The following is a 20963-nucleotide window of genomic DNA, read 5'->3' on the forward strand; positions in this document are numbered from 1 at the left end:
GAAAGAAAAGGAAGTAAGTAACCTTCAAAGGGATAAATATAAGTACCATGGGTTTCTCATTACTGATATACTAAAAGCACAAAGACAATAAAGTGATACAAAACTGAATTTGGGAAAGAATTTTATGCCTTGTCAGTTGTCCTCTATTTGTAAGAAAAAATGAAAAACATGTGCTGGGATAAATATGGTATAGAAAATAGGCCATTCACATACCCCCTGTGAAAAACATCCTTGGAAATATTCCAATTAACTAGCACTTAATTTCCCTTTCCAGGAATTTATGCTAAGGCAAAAATCTACAAAGTGGACAGAGTCTATGAACAAAGATCATTATTGTGGAACATTTTATGCCACAAAAATTGTCAATTTTTGTGACAAAAAAATGCAAAAACTTACATGTCAACATTCCAGGCATATCTGAAAGCTTGGGATCATATGCGGTTAATAAAATAATGGTGGCTATGGGTTTCCCATGACAGGAAAACATCAGCAACATCACATCAAATGAAAGAATCTGAATAAAAATTCTCTATGCTTTTAAAGAAAAAATTTTATGTAACAAATATTAAGAGAAATACCTCAGCAAGTTAAGAGTGATTGTTTTTGGATAGTGAGAAGAACTTTTTGCCAGGCTTCTGTATTTTTCTGATTTTATAATTAGAAAAAGGTAGACAAAACAGAAATATGATTTGTTCAAAGTCTGTGGTGACTTATAAACATGATGGAAGTGAGCAAAGCAGAACACAAAGTTGACTACATTTATAATTTCAGAAGTTCATGTATTCATACTTTAACCAAATATCTGAATGACTACTATGTGTAAAGCACTATAAGAGGCCCTTGGATATAATGTCAAGTAAAGCAGAAAACACTGACCTCAGAGAGATAAAAACTCATATCAAGAGGACAAATGCTGAAGGGAAAGTACCTTAAAATGGTGAAGTCATTACTCTTTTAAACTGTAAAGACATTTTTCAACACCGTCATTGCATTGTTTTTCATATAAAATGATTATTTTTGAGTCAATGAATAAAAGTGCAATAAATATGTGTATATAAATAAGTAGATATATATAAATGCTTGTGAAATATACATAATATGTACATATTAGACACATATATCATCTATTATGTAAATATATATATTTATATACTTACATAAATATAAGTAAATACGTACACATAATAAAATAAAAGCAACTTTCTTAGATCACTCTGACCCAGAGTTCCATCAGCTTTTTCAGAATTATACAGACAAATTCTCCAGACCATTTGCTTAGCAACTTCCTTTGTAAAGAATTTAGAATCATTGAACCCACAGTAAAGAACGCCAGTGATTTGATGCAAGTGTGCTTTTGTATTTTGAAATGACATTTCTTATGAGGGACTTGAATCACTCTGTCATCACTATCTTGTCAATTGCCTCATCATAGAAAAGTTATCAGTTTTCTTTTTAAAAAAAAACCCCACAAAATCAAGAGAGTTTGTCAGATTTTTGCCGTAAGCTTGCTTTTCTGTAATGCCCACTGAATTTTAGTGTTAAGAAACAGGCTTAGGGAAAAGGAAAACAATGGAACTAGCACACTTTTTTTTAAAAAATTGAGTACCTACTATAGATCAGAGGACGTTGCTAATCCACTTGAGATAAATTATTCTACTTATTTAATCAGACCTCTAACACTGTGAGTAGTTACCATCATCTCATTATCTCTGTTTTATGAGTAAGGTTTCTAAGATTCATTTATGGGTACACCTGGAATGGATTACATTCATTATCTTTTAGCACCTTTTTTCCCATCTTGTTCTCTTGCTTTCAAATGAGGTGGCCACTTCTCCTTTACAGTTGGTACATATTCTAGTTTTTCTAACTGCTCCTTAAAGCTACTGTACTTATTATGGTTACAGGCCTATGTCACCTCCTCCTGCTTAGCCAGTCCTGGAGGCATTTCTGGTTAATACCCACCTACTCAGATATGTTGACATTTCCAATCCAGAAGGCTAACCCTCAAGCTTCAGCAAGCCTGCAGATTATCTTTTAAAACATGAGTTACTTGGTTCACTTGATGTACATGTATACCAAGTCATCATGTTCCATGCTTTAAATATCTTAACAATTTTGTTAACTATACCTCAGTAAAGCTAAAAAAATAAGTGAGTTAGTTGTCAACAATTAAGCACAATTTTACATTAAAAAAATACGAACAATCTGGCTTCCTTTGAAAATTCAGAATATTTGGCCACATCCCCATGAGTAACAGCTGGTTGGAGGTAAAGTGGTGGCTAGCTGCCTCCTTCAGAAAGATTAGGCACTTTTCAGTTACCTAAAATTTTTACTACTCCCTACTGTAGTATTTGGGATTGTTTGTCATACTTCCATTACCTTCCCGGCTCCTACATGGCATCTGAGTTTGAGACCTCTGCCCCTGGTGACTGATTCTCACATGATCCTGTACTCTGTACTTAGATAAAAATCACCTGGGGGAGTTTCTTCAAAAAAAAAAAAAAAAAAGTAGATATCAGACCACAGCATGTAACTTGTGGAATTCAGGGTGTCTGAGAATCTACACTTAAAAAAAAAAATCACCTACAAAGATTTTGTTTCAAGTGGTACCCAGTCATAGTTTGAAAATCACATGAGGGCAGACTCTTAAGATAATATGGTTCCCAAAATATGATACGCAGAATCACCTGCAAAGTTGTTTGATTTTTAGATAGATTTCTAAGCTCCAACCCTAGGGATTCTGATTTGATAAGTCTGAGAATCTATATTTTGAAAAATTATCTGGATGTGCTAACAACACAGATGGGCACCACTCGGGGGGAGGCGGGGGCTGAAAGCCTAAGGAATTACACTTACTGACAGAAAAGCAGTGGGTACAATGGGAAGCTAAGAATAGAACTGGCCAATCTTAGCCAGATCTGAACTCTTCTCTGATTCCCTGAGATTTTGTTTGACAAGAAATGACAGGATAAAATACAATTCCAGGCTTATCTTTTTCACTGATTATTTCCAGGAACTTTACTTTTCATCAACTCTGACTTTCTTTCTACTTTTACATGTCAAGAATCTCTGACTACACAATAGAGAGACATTGGCTAATGGATGGGGGTGAGAACTTGGGAAAGCAATGACGCAAAGGCATGGGGACAGCATCACTTTTCTGTCCCTTGTGGTCTCCAGGAAACTGAAAACCAATCTGGGGACATATGAAAAGTTTAATAGGGTATTAGAAACACTTTATTCTATTTCTTACAAAATCAATTTTCTCAAGGACTTCCTCTTCCAGTTTCGTTCTATGTAACACAGTAAATTCTGGGTGGTCGTGAACTCTATCCACTCAATGAATGAGAACACTTTTTCATAAAGTGAACTCTATCCACTCAGTGACTGAGAACTCTTTTTCATAAACTGGGATACTTTAAGTTCATATCACTCCACCCTGACATACGGTGGGTTTCTCACAGGTGTTACTTAATTCTGTTACACTGGAAAGGATAGAAGTGGACCACTGATTGATCAATAGTGCTGAGCATCTATTACGAGACACTCACGGTGTTAGGAGTTTAGGATTCAATTTAGTGGAGGAGGGAGACATGTATGTCATAATTAGTCACATGGTACGCAACAGCTCTAGAAAAGAATGTTCAAGGTAGAAATGTCACCCAGAAGTGAAAGTGATTAACTGCTGTAAGGAGAAGGTGGGCATCGGACTGTGCACAGGTAATAGCTGAGCAGCATTTTGAAGGAAGAATAGGAGTTTCAGGCAGATTTGAGGTGAAAGGGCATTCTAAGCAATGAGAGCAGCATTGTGCACATAGGCATGGCCGAGCAGAGTGCAAGGGATAAGGGTCAGTATCTAGAAGAAATATGGAGAGTTAGGCCAGACAGATGATGAAATGTCTTGAATGCCACTGAAAGCTGCTTAGAATTCATCCTATAGGTTAGAGCTTGGCAGAGTGTACAAGTGGTTCCTGAGAGGATTTTAGGTTGCTCAGGGGCTTGACATTAAAAAAACTCTGAACTGCATAGTGAGAAAGTTAATCCCTTTTCAATTAAACATTTTATCCTTCTGTTAAATCAAGGAGAAAGCCTCGGTTTGGTGTCAGTATGTCTGTAACACTTCTCTAGCACCTGGAAATGCTCCCTTTTAAAAAAGGGCTCAGGCAATTCCACCTAGCTAGAATTGTTTTGTTTTTGCTGTGTATTTATTTTCATAGCTAACAACTATTTATGGCAAGGGGTACTGGTTTTTCATTAAGTGTCATGAGGAAAAGATTTTTAAAATAAATTTAAGTAAAACTGTACAATAACTTTAAAAATTAATAGCAATAGATTATGGAGAGACATAGCAAAATGATGAGGGCAGTACATTAATGTCTCAAGTTTGGAAACAATGCTGCTGTTTTTAGGAAGTAGGGATGGGGTTTAAACAGAATAGTGAACTATTTCTCTTCTGACAGCAGCTTGCGGAATGTAATGGAGGAGCCAAGGCTAGAGGTGAGAAGTCAATTTGAAGGTCATTGAAGTACGATGGGCAGAGGTGGTGTAGCCAATATTAAGCCTGTCTATTTATTCCTGATCTTCCCACGTGAAGGGAATCCCTAAGCATTCTCCTGGCCTGGGCTGCGGTTAATTCTTGATGAAGATGCAAAGATCTTTAAGTGGCTGCTGCCCAGCAAATGTTAAAGGCATACTTGGAACCAAGGTCAGAATGAGATTGAATTATCTTCCAGTATTCCAATCCCTGCTGGAGTATTATTTAGAAACTGATGTAATCTCAGAATTCTTAACTAATGTGTTTTTATGAATATAAGCGGGCAACCTTAGCTTTAGTATTTGATTTCCAAAGTGCCTTTCATGTTAAGCTGTGTCCTGGCTGTGGGTCTCTTTTTCTGTCAGCTCCTTAACTCCCTTCTCTTCCCCCACCTCCAGGTCTTTGCTTTGAGGACAGGCAGCTGACTCTGGGGGCAGTTGAATAAGCACTTTTTAGTTCTCTATTTAGGAAGAGGGAAACCCTGCTTTCTTTCCTCCCTTTCCAGCTGCTGCTGACCATTTAGGGGTAACAACACCACCCCTCCACTTCAATGCAAGGTGACAGAACATGGGTAGGCTGGTCCTACTGCCAAATGAGTACCCAGGAAGATGGGTCCTGGCTTTCTCAAACTGAAATTAGGTGTGTTTTCCCAAAGAAAAAGATGTTTCAATAAAAATGCTTCTCATCTGTTTTTTAAATTTGAATGTACAAGGTGTTTTTTATGTATATTACCTCACTGAAACCCCTATCGATTCTTTTAAATTGCAAGCAAGACACTCATTAGATACCTGTTTAATGACCGACTATGGATACTTTATAACGAATAAAAATTGAGGCTCAGAAAGGTTTCCAAGGCCATACAGGTGATTCCAGTGCTGTAACTTGAAGACAGGTTTTCTGGTTCTCATCTTCACTTAGCATCCTCTTGATCTCAAACAAAAGCCTGTTACAGATAATGTTTAGTGTCGGAGCATTAAAATCAGAGTTCTGCTATATTACGGATCAAACAGGCTTTTGTGGCCTGGCCCGAGGTCTTAACAGCCACAGATAAGATTGTTTCCATGGAAAAATCAATTCTCAATTGGAGATTAATTCATCTGCAAATTACAGCAACATGAGATATATCTGTCTTTCTATATAGATATATAACAGAGAAAGGTTTTTTAATATAATGATTTACATTCATTGATTTAAAAAATTATACAGACACATTTCAGTTCCTAAAGTGCTTACGCTTTCTGGGCACCTGCATCTTAACGGACTGTCATACACTGGAAAGAATTATCTGTACATGTTTGTGGAAGGCCTTGAAAACCAGGTTCTGTAAGACTGCTGATGGTAAGTGACCTGTGTTTCTCTGGCTCTAGGGGAAGCATGTCAGAATCTTGGGAGTTGGGGATGGAATGCTTTTTTGACCTGTAGTCACAAAATCTAGAGAATATAATATAATCCTCACAAGCGTGGTGGACCTTGCCCTCACTTCATGAATCATTCTTAGAGTAATTGTCATTAAGGTGTGGGTTTCATCCATCAGGAATGTTGGGGAGTGGACAAAGAATGGTAATATTGTCATAATAAAGTGTCTTTTAAGCAGTAGGGAGGCATTAGACTCGGTTCATTACACCTGGTGTTTGTTGAAGGAATGAACGAATAAATGGAAGCAGCTTTGCTTTGAGAGATTTATCTAGCAGCAATGTGCAGAATGGTTTGGAGGAAAGGAACTAGAGACTTCAGGAGCTATTCAAGAGTATTGGTGGGAGAAGCTAATGCCTTGTGAAAATAAGGAAGAATAAGGATAAATAAAACATACTGAGGAAGGGAACACAACCTGATAACAAGAAAAGGGAGAAGTCAAAGAAGTTATGAGAAATCTTCTTATAGGTGGGAAAGGACACCATCTTAGGATGTTTCTAATCATCGAGTTTAAGGTGAAAATGAAAGATATAACTGGAGGAGTTCCTGTTGTGGTTCAGCAATAATGAACCTGACTAGTAACCATGAGGATGTGGGTTTGATCCCTGGACTCGCTTAGTAAGTTAAGGACTCAGCATTGCTGTGATTTGTGTTGTAGGTCACAGATGTGTCTCGGATCTGGCATGGCTGTAGCCAGCAGCTGCAGCTCTGATTAGAGCCCTAGCCTGGGAACTTCCATATGCCACAGGTATGGCCCTAAAAAGCAAAAAAAAAAAAAAAGATAACTGGAGATTCCAGTTAGACATTCATGGTATTGCCACATGCAAAGAGATAAATTCAGCAATCTAAACCTTGGGCAATGCCCATACACAGTTGTGTAGCAGTGTACCAGACCTGGGTATTGTCTCACTATTTATACCTCTTTCTTTGAAATTGTGTGAACTTGTTAGCAAATAGGATTATGGATGGTACTAAGGACAATCCATTTATTTGACAAATACTTACTGCTATGCTTCTCACTACCTAAGGGCCTTTGCATTTTTCTTCTCTTTGCTTGTAATGCTTCCCCCTCAGAAATTTGCATGGTTCATTCCTTATTTCAATCTCTGCTCAAAACCGTCACTTCTTCAGACAGGTCTTGGTGACTAAACATAGTCATTCTCTAATCCTTTACCCTGATTTATTTTCCTCCATTGTGCTTGACTTTACTTAATAATGCTATATCATATATTTATGTTTGTATGTCTTATTGTCTGCCTACTCCAGTAGAATGTAAGTTCTTTGAGAGCAGGGCCTTTGCTATTTTATTTCCTGCTGTCTGGCCACTGCTATTTGGAGTAAGAGAGGACTATATAATGTGGAATGGAGGGGAAACCAATCCATATGGGTTGAGCCAATCAAAAATCTGGGGAAGGTGGGCTAAGAGATTTAAGGAACCAGTCAAATGATTAGAGTTATAAAGTCTATGGAGTCCAGGCTAAGTCCTGTCCTGGTAAATCAGAACCACAGCCATGCAGAAGTTACAGCAGAGCTGAGGAAGAAGCTGGTATCCAGAAAGAAGGATGGAACAGATGGGAAGTGACAGCCAAGAGAAGAGCTTTTGGGCCCCAGAGGAAGGAAAGAAGAAAGCTGCTCAAGCACTTCCCAGCAGTGCAGCCCAGATGCACCTTGAGCAATTCAACTCCTTGTCATTTTCCTGTGCTTTTTCATCACAAACTCCTTGTTTCTGGGCTCATGGGAGTAATATTTCTGTTCCTTGAAATTACAAAGCCCTCAGACAGTAATAGAACTTGTGTGAAGACTGAAAAATATGGCATATCTGTGCTGTCAAATACAGGAGCTCCTACCCACATGTGGCCATTATTGAGCACTTGAAATGTGTTTAGAGTGCCTGACAAACTGACTTCTAAATTTTACGTTGTTTTAATTTAAACTTAAGCATTCAAATAGGGCTAGCAGCTATCAATATTGGACAGCAGAGTATTATGGTTATTACTACAAAGGGTTAAATACAAGACTCACCATCAGTAAAAGACAATGAAAGAGCCAAAAAGAAAAAAAAACAAAAAAACCACAACACCATGATGATTTCATAGAACTCAAGTAGAGGTTGTTCCACAACATCAAAAACTGTAAGAATATCAAAGAGGATGAGTCTGGTAAAGTTCCATTACTAGTGGTATTATTTATCATTTTATGGGAAAAACCTGGTCCAAACTATAGGAGTTGGTGAAATAATCCACTCAAAGGCAAACTATCTGGCCATTAAAAAAATGGAAAAATATTGATGATATGGGAAAAATGTTTATAAGTTAAACAATTTCATAAAATAGCATGATCCCAGTTTTATAGCACATACATATGTCTAGATCTCTGGGTTGTGGGCTAATGGGTGATTTTTATTCTTTTGGCATTTTTATTAACTTTCACAATTATCCACAAAGAACATATATTTTTTAAAATCATAAAGAAACAAATTACAAGCGTAACACAATAAAATGGCTAAAGCAATAATAAATACAGCTACTAAAATAATTAACCATCTTACATTTCTAAAGAGATATCTTACTATCAGGTTTATAACTGCCATTATGGTTGCAGAACAGCCAAGACTGTTGGATTTTCTCAGAAGGCAGAAAAATATATTTTCTTAGATGGATTAACCTACATTTCCCATAGTCAAAAGACCAGGAAATGGACTAAAAGCTGCTTGGATTCCTTTTTTTTTTTTGCCTTAAAAGGCTGGATTCTTAGGATGTTTTAACTTAAAGCTATTGTTTAGAGACCAGTAGGTGGCGCTTTGTGCCTGCAACCAGGTGACGGCATACTGGATTAACTCAGGCTTGGATTTATCACTCATTTTCAGCTATACACTGAAGCGTTTCCTTATGTGTATAACACATTGTGTGATGTGACTCAAATTAATTTCCTGGATATCATCAAAAGCATAGCAGCTCTGTATTTGGACCTATTAAATTTACAACATACAGAAGCAAATTCTTTGTTTAACAGAATCCCTGTTTAAGTACCTCTGGTTGGGACTGAACAAGTACAGTTCCACAACTGAGCCAGAATGTAATTCTATTAGATAAAAACACGCTGAGCATCTAACTTGGATTATGGAAATAAGCTGTTTTTACTTTTCAAGCTGAAGAGTACTCACCCAATTTTTGTTTGGCTTTGGGTTGAGGCTTTCAGTACCAAAAAAACACCAATAGTTTGTATGCAGGCTGTGCAGCCATCAAAGCACTTGATACTGAAAGTTCAGCTAATGATCACCCCTAACTGAGAAGAGAGTAGTGACAACCCATGTCTAAGTCATCCCTAAGAATGCTACTGAAAGATCCAGACGGAGCCATTGTCTGGAACTGTATAGACTCAGCACCTGCAGAGTGATGAAAATATAAAGCTAGACTGCAAATACAAAGGAAAATACCACCTTTTAATACAGAAATACCATCAACTCAGAATGCCTATGCTTCGAAAATCATGCCAGCTCTGACTTTTCAGAAAGTTTTTTAAAAAAAGAATTCCTTTCTTCTATTCTTTGATGACAATGCCCATTTGGAGTGACAATAAAGCTTTCTCCACTTGTACCCAAGTATTTCTACAAATTTTAAACCAGTATCCTTGACAGAATAGCATAACATCAAAATGTTATGTAAGGTTATTGGAGGACACCCGGGGGTAGCAGGGCATATGAATTACTTTTATAATCAGAAAAGCAATACACATTTTAAAAGTCCCTGTACATTGTATGCATCAATTTTGATATAGTGATGATTCAATCAAACACCAAATTTGCCATATGGATATCCTTTTTTACAATTCTTAGTATATAACAGTGCTACTGTTCCCAAACTTTGAGCTAATAGATGCACAAGTCAGTCCAATTGGTATGGATAAAGCCTGCATGAGAAAAGGGAAACTTCTGAACCTTTAATCCACATCAAGTTAGACTCTGCCCTTTCTAAAATCCCTCTTCTCCCAGTCTCCCCCAAGAAGCCTAAACCAAAAACTGGGTCATGTTTCTACTGTTCCTTAATTTTAGTTTCTGGGAGCCTCCTATGAGAAATTGGGGTAGTAGATAAGGCAAGACTTGTGAACTCCTCACTAATACTGACAAATAGAAACAGAACATTATTTTTTACCTCTGATTTAACTGTTCCAAAGATCCAGGCATTCAGAACCCACTAAAAAAAGCAACTGGTTGAAACTGGACCTCAAAGTTCATTTCATTGCTGACCAAATTTACACATGCCTAACTTGAGGGTGCAACTCAGTGAATCAGACCTCTAAGGGGAGTTTCAAAACAGCAGAATCTTATTTTTTCTTAGGGTTGATCTACTGGAATCAGATCTCTTAAGTCTTAATATCAAATGCATATGGAAAATGCATGTATAAAGAGTCTGGAGAGCAAGCTAGAATATTTGAGTTCTCGTTCTTATTATTTCAGTTTTTAATTAAGCCATGTCAACACTATGTACTAAAAGAATGATCATTAGCATAAGGATACACAGTGCTCCAGGGACAGTTCTTAGAACTTCGCATACATGCTATCACCCTCACCGTAACTTTATAAGGTAGTCACATTTTGTGGATCAAAATTTGAGGCATGGAGACATTCTCAAGGTAAAATGTCTAGACAGTGGTAGAGCTAAGATTCAAACACAGATGTGTGCTTCTCAAAAACCTATTCTCTTCACTCCTACCTGTATTTCTTCCATCTATATGTTACCATTGTCTCATTTGCAGAATACAAGTATACTAATTATCCTAACTTCACGAAGTAACTGTGAGGATCAAACTGAAAATATGGATGTGAAAGGATAAATTTAAACATACTCTACAGTTTGTTCCTGAAATCTATACTTTATAATGAAGAACTGAAAGCACGGGTGAGAAAACGTGAAGGCAACTTGTGTTTTCCTCCCTTATTTTTAATTTTGTAGGTAATACATACTTGAGAAAAATGGAAACACAGGATAAAATATGGACTTCTATAATTTACTTACAATCACATTTAACTTTTTTTTCCTTAACAGCCACACCTGCAGCATATGGAAGTTCCTGGGGGCTAGGGGCTGAATCAGAGCTGCAGCTGAGGCCTGTGCTAGAGCCACAGCAACACCGGATCCTTAATCCCCTGAGCAAGGCCAGGGATACAATCACCTCCTCACAGAGACAACATCAGGTTCTTAACCCACTGAGCCACAACAGGAACTCCCACATTTAACACTGGTATAAACATAGTTCTAGATTTTATATTTTACAAAAGATCACACATTATATACACTGTATACATTTTTTATCTCTGTGTCAGTAAATATATTTTCATTTTGAATGGGTACATGGTATTCCATTGTAAAGATAGACCATGATTCATTTAATTAAATTTCTATTATTTGATATTTAGTGTGAAATATTTTACTTATCAAACCTGTAAGTAGATATCGCTTTTATCTTTTTTTCCTGCAATAATTCAAAAACGGTGATGGATCCAGTCTGTTGTTGGATTGTAGGTTGACAAATACACTAAATTCAGAAGGAGTTGTTAATTTTTTCCCCTCTTGGTGACTTCTCACTTTCTACAATGCATAGCTCTTTTACTACTTTGTGTGTTGTCTACACACTGTTATTTACCTCACAGGACTGTTAAAGCGATACTACGAGCACATTTGTGAAGAAGCCCTGAAGAGCATAAATACTACAAAAATATGCATGACTTAGTTTTTTCTTAAATTTATGTCTTGAATGAATAACAATGAGGGATAATTCAGCTTGCTTAATTCTCTACCACTTGAACCCCTGAAGGCTCATCTCCACAGACTAGATACTAGCCTTCTAGTGTCAGGGTTTATTCCAGCTGATACAGTACCAACTCAGTTCAGTACGACCATCCTGCTCCCTTAGTGCAGGAGATCAAACTCTATTTCCCCTGAAAGTGTCTGAATCTTCAGATTCAGGAGATCTGAAAGTCTAGCTGAGGTGTTAGAATGGGGGATGGGAGTAGACAGCTGGTTTACTCCTTGCCTACCTTCCCCTCATTGCTCTCTTCTCCCACCATCCCATATAAGAAAGATCAGAGAAAGAAATGAGTGGCTAAAGACTTCCATCAGTTTGTTATCCATGCATTCGCTCAAAAAGCTATGCGGCAGATTCTGAGATGCTCTTTCTTCTTGCCTACTTTTATAGATTCCACATCTCATTTCTAGTGCTGTACTGCTTCTCTACTCTTTTGTGTATGTGAGTGGTGGAAGCTAGAGAAGGCAGGAGAAAAGACAATGAGATTCTCATCTCTACACTTAGTATGGCCACTCAAGTGTACAATGTCTTGGTATGAGAGCCCTGCATAGTTGCCTAGGCACTGATACTCACAGTAGCTGGTCTGCAAACTCTTATCTTTCCAAGATAAGGATCTTGGGCCAGTATGAATCGACACACTGCTTTCTTCATCAAGAAAGACTTGACAGTGAAAATAACGTCAGATAAGCCAGTGTGCTTAGTGGTGTGGTAGGTGGAGCTGGGGTAGAGGGGTTAGACTGTGTGACGGGAGTCTCATGAGGGATCTAAAGTTTGCCTATAGGAGAAACTTAAAACCAATGTGAGAAACCAACATTTCTGAAAAACCTTACACATCTTATTGAAGCTTCTATGGCAATACTGAAGGCTCTAGAAACTGTATTGATCATGTGCATTGATAAAAATTTGCTATTGGAAATTCCTGCTGTGGTGCAGTGGGTTAAGATTCCAGCTGCAGCAGCCTGGGTCACTTTTGAGCTGTACACTGTGGGTTAAAGGATCCAGCATTGCCCAGCTGTGGTGTAGGCTGCAGCTGCAGCTCAGATGCAATCCCTAGCCTGGGAACATATGCCACAGGTGCAGTCACAAAAAAGGAAAAAAACTTTGCCATTGGTATAGCAACAGTGGCATATCTTCTAATCCTAAGCAAGGGTACAAGCTACTTAGGAACATAAGTCTTTTGGGGGTGGTGGTGTTAAACCTACTTTCCTTTTTTTTTTTAAGAGAAAGAAAATGAAGGATTGGATAATGAGTAAGGTGGAAGATGAAGGCAAGTTATACTGTGAATCACATCCTACTTTGATTAGTAACAACCAATGAAGAGTTAATGGTGAATTAGGACTTGGATGATTCTTATCTGATCAAAACCAGCACCTCTCTACAAGTTATTTGGCTATCAATTTTTCCAAAGAACTTCACTTTCTTATTTGATTCACACAACAACTCTGTCAAATTGGTAAAATAACTTTCCTTTGACCGACAAGCATAGATGCTCAGAGATAGAGGAACTTCCCTAAAATTCCATGGCCAGTGAGAGGTAGAGGTATATTGTCTTTTGAGTACAATTTAATATGCCTTCTATTATATTCTGCTTGTTTAACCGACATGATTGGAATTTGACAGGAGGTATTCAGGAAATAAAATCGAATGGTATTCCCAGGTGAAACCATTGGGGGAGGGAGCTTTTGGGAGGGTAGGAATAACATATACACCCTCCTGTATAAAATAGATGATCAACAAGAAACTACTGTATAGCACAGGAAAATATGGAAAAAAAGAATGGATATATTTATATGTACAACTGATTCACTTTCCTGTACACCTAAAACTAATACATAAGTCAACTATACTCCAAAAAAATGTTTTTAAAAATGATCAACATAGTAAAAAAAACCAAAAACCAAAAAACAAAAAAACCCAAAAACTAATGGTACAAAACCCAAAGTCCTTCTGCCACACCAGAAGATAAAACACTAAGGAATTAGACAGTGAAACTCATCTTCAAATGATTCCATCATAAGTTAACTCCAAGATGTAAGAGCCATGATCAAGATCCAAGATTCTCTATGACTGCTCTACAGCAGACACATAGAAAGAGGGGTGAAACTGATTAACTGCCCCATGAATGGTGTCTCTTAGTCTCTTCTATTCTATTTATCTAGAAAAGTAAGGGCTGTTACAACAAAATCCCTGAATTAAAAATAAAAACTTCCAACTTAATCCCAGGTCCCTGTTCTTCCAGAGAAACCTATAAAAGATCACTGCTAAGGAAAGCTTTGCATCACTTGACATTTAATTTGAAATAATTTACCTTCAAGTCAGCCACAATTAGGTGCTACTACCAGCCATTCATTATGAACTGAAGAAGAATACATTTCCCCTAGAGAAGAGAGAATGGTGCCTTGCATGGAGTAAGTCAAGGAAAACTAACACAGTTGAGAGCAGATGTTTTAGAAACAAGTGTCCTTTACTTGTTCCCTCATGAGGCACGTAAGTTATGTATGACATTGTTTTGCCCCCCTGGACCATGCAAAAGTGGCACCATGCTAGCCAAATTCTAATAAACAGAATTCAGTACTTAGCCCTATATTATAAAAATGGACCATCTAAAACACAATTCCAAGGAAATAAACATCTATTAATTAGGTAGCATATATGGCTCACGAGACAGGCAAACTGTGGATGGTACATTCAACAAGAGATGAAAATAGTAGTGCAGTTTTTAATTGCATAGGTTTGATTCTAAGCCAATTATATTACTCCATTAATTCTGCCTAATGAAATGGATATGGAATTAACATGAGATATATATTTTAAAAAGAAATATATATCTGTCATTACCTCAGCAGGTAAATTTTGAGGTGCTAAAATTGAAAAAGTAGTATGTGAAGAGAAACAAAGAGCTGTAAGAACTTATTGTAACTTAAATGTAACTAATTCCATGTGCAGCATCATTATTTGAAGATCATGGGAAAAGAATTTAGAACTATGAAGGGATCATTTTGATAAAATGAGTTGGCCTCAAGTGTGGGGGTTTGGGTGTGATAAAGTCAGAATTGTGGGGGTGGAAGCATGCTTTGACCTTTTCCTATGTGTTATGTGGCATTAAGCATTTATTAGGTAGTGATAATACACATATGGTTTCCAAAAGTAGGTAGCTAACTCTTACTTTTAACGCATCTCCCTGTTTTAAGGAAGCTGGTTTCTTCCAAGCTGATGAACCTATGTGCTTATGTTTAGAATAAATAGTATCCTGAAATAAAGCTATGCTATTCTCAGGAATGAATAGTATCCTGAAATAAAGCTATGCTATTCTCAGGAATAAATAGTATCCTGAAATAAAGCTATGCTATTCTCAGGAATAAATAGTATCCTGAAATAAAGCTATGCTATTCTCAGGGGTTTGGCCATTTCACTGGTATTTCTTTCCATTCAGGAGTTGTAGCAGAGTGCTATCAAAACCATTCTTTAGATATTAAAGGTTTCATATGAAAGAAATCAGTCGCCCAAAAGAAAGTGGGAGAAAACATTATTGCTGCTCCTTCTCTAAAATTAATTTTGATTTGTCTGATTGTGTGGACAAGTTCACTCTCTTCTAGAATCCTTTATTCAGGCACTGGTGCAATCAACAAATTAGGTCACTGGGCAGTAGACTCCAATGAGGACAGTGGCTAAATGAAGTCAATTTTACTTAATGTGTAAAACGACTTTGTCATTCTTTTATATTTAGAAAGTTAAAAAAAAATCACATCATTGTATTAGATAAAGGTCCACTTTTCAGGGGGAAGCCAGGGAAAGATCAGTTATTATTTTTGCTGAAAGTAGAGGGTGGTTATATGCTAAAATTACATTACAGTGACTTGGCATTGAGCTGGACATTTTTAATAAAGAACATTATAGAATGACATTTAAATTATATACTAAAGCAAAGACAGGTTAGATGTGTTTGAATTTAAAATATGAAGATAAATGAAAGAAAATGTCCTCAGGTGGCCAAACCAGACCTGAGTTAATAATCTCTTCCTTTCAAGATGTGTGCCATGAAAGTAGTATTGACAACGATGATTTAAAATACACTTCTGAGAGTTCCCTGGTGGCCTAGCAGCTAAGGCTCTGGCATTGTCATTGCTATGCCTGGGGTCACTGCTGTGGCTTGGATTTGATCCATGACTCGGGAACTTCTTTGTGCAGTGGGCGTGGACAAAAATAAAGTAAAATAACTTCTGAATGAAATATAGAAGTAACTATGCTTGGTAGAGTATTTTATTGTCAGCTTGCACGGGTTGTCCCTAGAGAACTCTTTTCCCTCCAGGGGTCCTAAAACTATGAGGTCCACTGATTCTTTATGCTACTTCATGGCTTCTCTGGTCCCCTTGTTGTAATGTGCTGTATACAACAAAAATTCATCATGGAACATAGACAATTTCACTTCTAACTAAGGTCACTAATGGGGGAGGGGGGTGGATTCTTGCTAATTCTCTTGCCAAACAATCTACAAATGGAAAGGAGTCTGGAGACTGTGAACACTATTGGCAGGTATGAAGTATTAGGTAATAAGGAAGCAATGATGAGAAACAAGTGATGCTGACTCTTGCATTTGTTAGATCCAATTCTGCATAGATATTAATAATGATGCACCCTATGGATGCAATTTCATGTTTATAACACCCTGGCCACTGGCAGTATTGTGCACCTGTGTTTTCCATGCCTTCCCATCTGCTGCCTGCAGTCATTCAGATTCAGGTGACGGAAATATTTTAGATAAAAGTTAATTAGCCTGCACTCTGCAGATCAAATCTCTACAGTTCAGAATTAAATAGGAATCTTCTGGGAAACTGGTGGAAGTGGCCTGAGTCTGCCCTTCCTAAGATTAAAAATGTAAGATTTTTTTTTTTCTAGAAAAAGAAGCCTTTAGTACTCTCTTCATATGCATAGATTTGATCAAACTTTTCTCATGTATTTGCTCTTACTCATTTTATTTTTATCTCTATTTGTACTAAAATTGCAATAAGAGATTAGAAGTATTTTTTTCCAGCTGAAGTGATAGTGAAAGTAATATAGAGTTAGAAATTCTTTGGACTCTTCTACAAGTATACAGACCAATGTTGACCAAACCCCAGAACTTCCCTTAGTTTCTCAGCTCTAAAATGAGAGCAATACCAGTTACCTATTTGTTTCATAAATACTTTGTAGAAAGCTTAATTAAGCTTGATATTTTGATAAAAAATAATGTACAAAATGCAGAAAACCCATATTCCTAAAAGGATCCCGCCCTCTTAAATATTTATCATTACATACATATACATAAAATACATACATTTTTTTAACCCATAGGAAGCTAAATCATTAGTCTTTTTTCTTTATTCCTGTACAGTTGGAGCAGAAATGGGCTGACTCAACTAAATATAGCCAGTCTCTGAACCCACATCACATAGAGAAAGTAGGGACAAAGAAAAATCCCGAGTCCTCCCATCCATTTATAAGGTATCAGATAAAATTTCTAAGGCATTCCAATATCCAAGACTAATTAACCACTCTACCTATTACTTCTGTTCTAACTGCACATTGCCTGTTTACTCAAAGGAATTCAAAGAGAATTATTTTCTTTCTTATGCTATCGCCTAAAGCTCAGGGACACCTTCTAAATAAGTCAGAGAGGTCAGGTGCTCTTTCCAACAGGTGTTTTGAGAGCTCCTCACTGCAAAGACTCCAATAATCTGGGACCTTCTTTGCCCATCCCCCGCGCTAGTCATTAGAACCTCCTGCAGACTTCTACTTCCGTCGGGTAACCAATAGGTTTCTCTCTGCTGGTCAAAACGTGAAGAGTTTTTTCGCTTATTCTCCCCACTTCCTTCCTTCCATCTGATACCTCTACCTCTCATTTTATTTCCATCTGCTCTTTAAATTGTTTTATTTCATTTCTACTGAGATCCTTCTACCTATCACCAACGGATGTGGCCCGATCCGATCCTTATACAATACCTAAGTTGTGATGTCCAGAGTCCTTCAAGTCTTCACCGATGCTCGCCCTCCCTCGCTCTACCCTCCCCGCCCCCAGCGGCGCCCAGCTCCCCTCTGCGCGCCAGACTCCTCTCACCTGACTCTCCCGCGGAAACTCCTGGCGCACGATGCTTATAACTGGAATGTGTAGAACGGAGCTGACCAAGTCGAGCTCCATCATCTCGCCCAGGCTCTGAGGGAAGGCGAGCAGCGCGGATACCCCTTGCACCACCACGGTGTGGCACACGCTCTGCAGAAAGGAGAAAGGGTCACTGCTCCACGGCGAGCTAGGGGAAGAGAAGGGCAAGAGCGGCAAATCGCCCAGGCCCGCCTCGATGGCCATCACTACTTCCAAAGACAGGTTGTAGGGCAGGAGCCCTTCCACTCGGTTGAGGTTGTCCACAGCGAAGAGGAGGGCGTCCCGAGGCCACAGGGTCTCGGCCCCGGCGCCCCCTCCGAGCTTTCGGGCGCCCGGTGGCCCCCGACTATGCAGGGCGCTCCCCAACCAGCGTGCGCCCGGCGAGGGCGCTGGGGGCCGCCAAGTCCCTGGCTGGGGTTCATCTCTCTGGGCGCCTGTCCGGCTACTGTCGGGGATGCGTCTGGCTGCGCGGGGGGCCGTGGTCCAGGGCTGCAAGTGCACCGCGCCCACCCTTACCGCGTGTCCGATGCGCTTGAGGATCTGGCAGGGTTGTGGGTGCGAGGAGGAGCCGGGCACCCCGGCCAGCACCAGTGCGCAGGGCGGCGGCAGCAGCAGACAGACCCTGCTCAGCAACCACCACAAACTCAGTCTCCTCATTACTGAGACCCGCAGGGAGAAAGCGCGCCCCCTCCTGCGCCTGGCTCGCCCCCCTGCAGCAGCTGCCTAAGGTCTCCGCCCCCAGGTCCCGCGTGCAGCTCACTCCGCGCGGCGAAGCGGTCCCAAGAGCTAGAGCTTACTCAGGGCCATCCAAGTTGGAGCCTAGCGCGCCCTCGGCAGTCTCGGAACCCAGTCCCACGTCCCTCCGCCTCGCATCCCCTGCCCGCCCGGTCCCCTTGCGGAGCAGGGCGGGCGGGCGGCGGTGGTCACCCGCGGCTTGGGCGCCCGTTCCCTTTCCGCCCCATACGCAGGGCTGGCTGCTCGGGCACTGCGTCCGGCTCCTCTGGGAGGTTGGGCAGAGAAGCAGCTGGGATTTCTAGGGGGCAACAATGACCGAGGAGGCAAGGCGCTCACTTGGATTCTTGTCTCTTTCTTTTTCACCCACTTCTTTCTTTGGGGTCGCTCAGGAGAAAGCGTTCACGCCAGGGGTGCGGAAAAGCAGCCAAATCCTTGTTCCACCGTCGGCCACCTTCTCGCGGGCTCCCCCAGCGCTGTCTTCATTTTTCTTCTTCCTTCGCTACTTCCTCTCTTCCTTTCTTTCATCCTCTTTCCACCCAGTCGCCGCCGCTGGCTTCCTCAGAGGAGCGACGCGACTGGCCAGCAAAGGGTGGTTCTGCTCCGAGCGCAAAGTTCCCCCCGCCTCAGCTGGCGCCTCCCTGTTGCTGAGCCCTGGCGCCAGGCTGTCGCTTGGCTGCGCTAAACGCCCACTGATGGAGAGATTCCCGGGTGGCGCTTCTCGAGCCCCTGGCAAGTCCTCTCCCCTCAAAGGCTAGGAGTGGTAGTTGGCAAAATTTCTTGCGACCTAAGAGGGCCATCACTCTGAGCCGCAGAGAATTCTCAATTCGGAGTTGCGCCTGAGGAATCTGAAATCCGGCGGCTCACTGGGATAGGTTCAAAGAGGCTGTGACTTTAAGGAAGCTTCCCTTCTATGTCTTTAAAGGTTTTTCTAGTTGAGAGCAATAAAGCAAGAATCGTTGACACGTTTAATCTCCTTAGCTACCTGCTCTCTGGCACGTGGGCCATTGGTTTTTTGTTTTGTTTTTTAAGCATCCCTATTTTGGGATTCTCAAAATTAAAACAGTGATTTCGAAGCAATTATTTCATCAAGAAATGAAAGAGATTTAAAATGCTTTGAAAGTATACTTTCAAGCACAGTCAACAGCGGTTTTTAGTTTAGACCAGGAGTGCCCAGATGACAGTTGCTAGCAAGTTCTTTCATTTGTATGGTAATACAGTGAGGTCAGTGGGTTCTGATTTGATCCTTTTCTCCATGATCTGAACAATCTGAAGTTGGAAGAAGGGGGTGAAGAGTAGGATTGTGGTTTCCAGGCATACAGTAGATTTATTTTCTTTTATGCATAGTATCAATTAGAAGGAGAATAGAAGAGATATCCATGGGGCAGAGCACACACCAGATCAGGGGTTCTGAATTTCAATAACACTTCCAGAGAACCATGACCTTGGCAATTTTATCTGACCTTGCCATGCTGTTTGGATCTGCTAAATCATTATGCAAATACAGCTAGCTTTTAACTCTGGGGAGTTGTTTTGATTCAGAAGCTAAAGTTTCCATCTTGCTTTAAATCCTTGGGAAGAAGAGTCTCTAGCTAAAGAAAATTCCCAAGAAGTTTGCAAATCAAATGCTGTTTCCCTCAGCATAGATCTTGAAAGTCATCTCAGAGCTAACTTTAACCTGCCATTCAAAATAATTTTTGCAAAACTGGGGTGCCAGAGACTTTTCTCCCATGAGGGAAAAGTGGAAATTATAGTAGAGTCTGAACCAGAAGGGAAGGATTCTTCCTGAGGCCCTAAAGAGTCTTCCTTGCATGGGATGTTGGAACTTTCCTCTTGCTCCAGATGTTTCCATTGATTGGGATCTGAATAAGAAACATTACATAATTTTGGGGTCATTGCCTTACAGGAAGACCGGGAATCAATTAACTGTGTAGTACGGAGGTGTGTTTGTCTTTGGAAGAGTGTTTATGCCCTGAGGGGTATAACATTCCAGATTATGACTATGCCCTAGAGTGATTATCTTAGTACTTGGCATCACAGATATGTTCAAACCAGTTTTCCAAGAAAGAGTAGGTGATGAAGAACAGCTGGATTTAATCTAATTGCTAATGGCACCCTAGAGTCTCTGTGTTGCTGACCCTTTCCACTCAGGCCCCAGGAAGGGTCCTACTGCCCTGTGTCCTTGAAGCCAATAGAACAGACCAAGTTCAGCTTAGAAGCAAAGTAAATTTTATTCTTTGAAGAGAGAATGGAGAAATGCAAGGTCATGCCGCTCTAGCATTTTCACTTTCCCAACAGGCTACAGGTGGGGCTGCTTTATAAGGCGCTCATCAATGGGGAGGG

The 20963-nt window shown here is 39.8% G+C and overlaps 1 protein-coding gene across 3 annotated transcripts in view; it reads right to left on the reverse strand.

Annotated features, from left to right (window-relative positions):
• The window catches only part of GRIN3A (glutamate ionotropic receptor NMDA type subunit 3A), a 153538-nt gene extending 133182 nt beyond the window's left edge, over window positions 1–20356 (reverse strand). For 2 of the 3 annotated variants that reach the window (XM_021066896.1, XM_021066913.1), the window contains exon 1: window positions 17847–20356. In XM_021066896.1, the coding sequence (XP_020922555.1) occupies window positions 17847–18545 (699 nt within the window). In that variant the 5' untranslated portion in view covers window positions 18546–20356. The remainder of the gene's footprint in view (window positions 1–17846) is intronic. The other variant, XM_021066903.1, reaches the window with a different exon arrangement.

Source organism: Sus scrofa, chromosome 1 (assembly GCF_000003025.6).
Source record: "Sus scrofa isolate TJ Tabasco breed Duroc chromosome 1, Sscrofa11.1, whole genome shotgun sequence".
In the NCBI taxonomy this organism is placed as follows: domain Eukaryota; kingdom Metazoa; phylum Chordata; class Mammalia; order Artiodactyla; family Suidae; genus Sus; species Sus scrofa.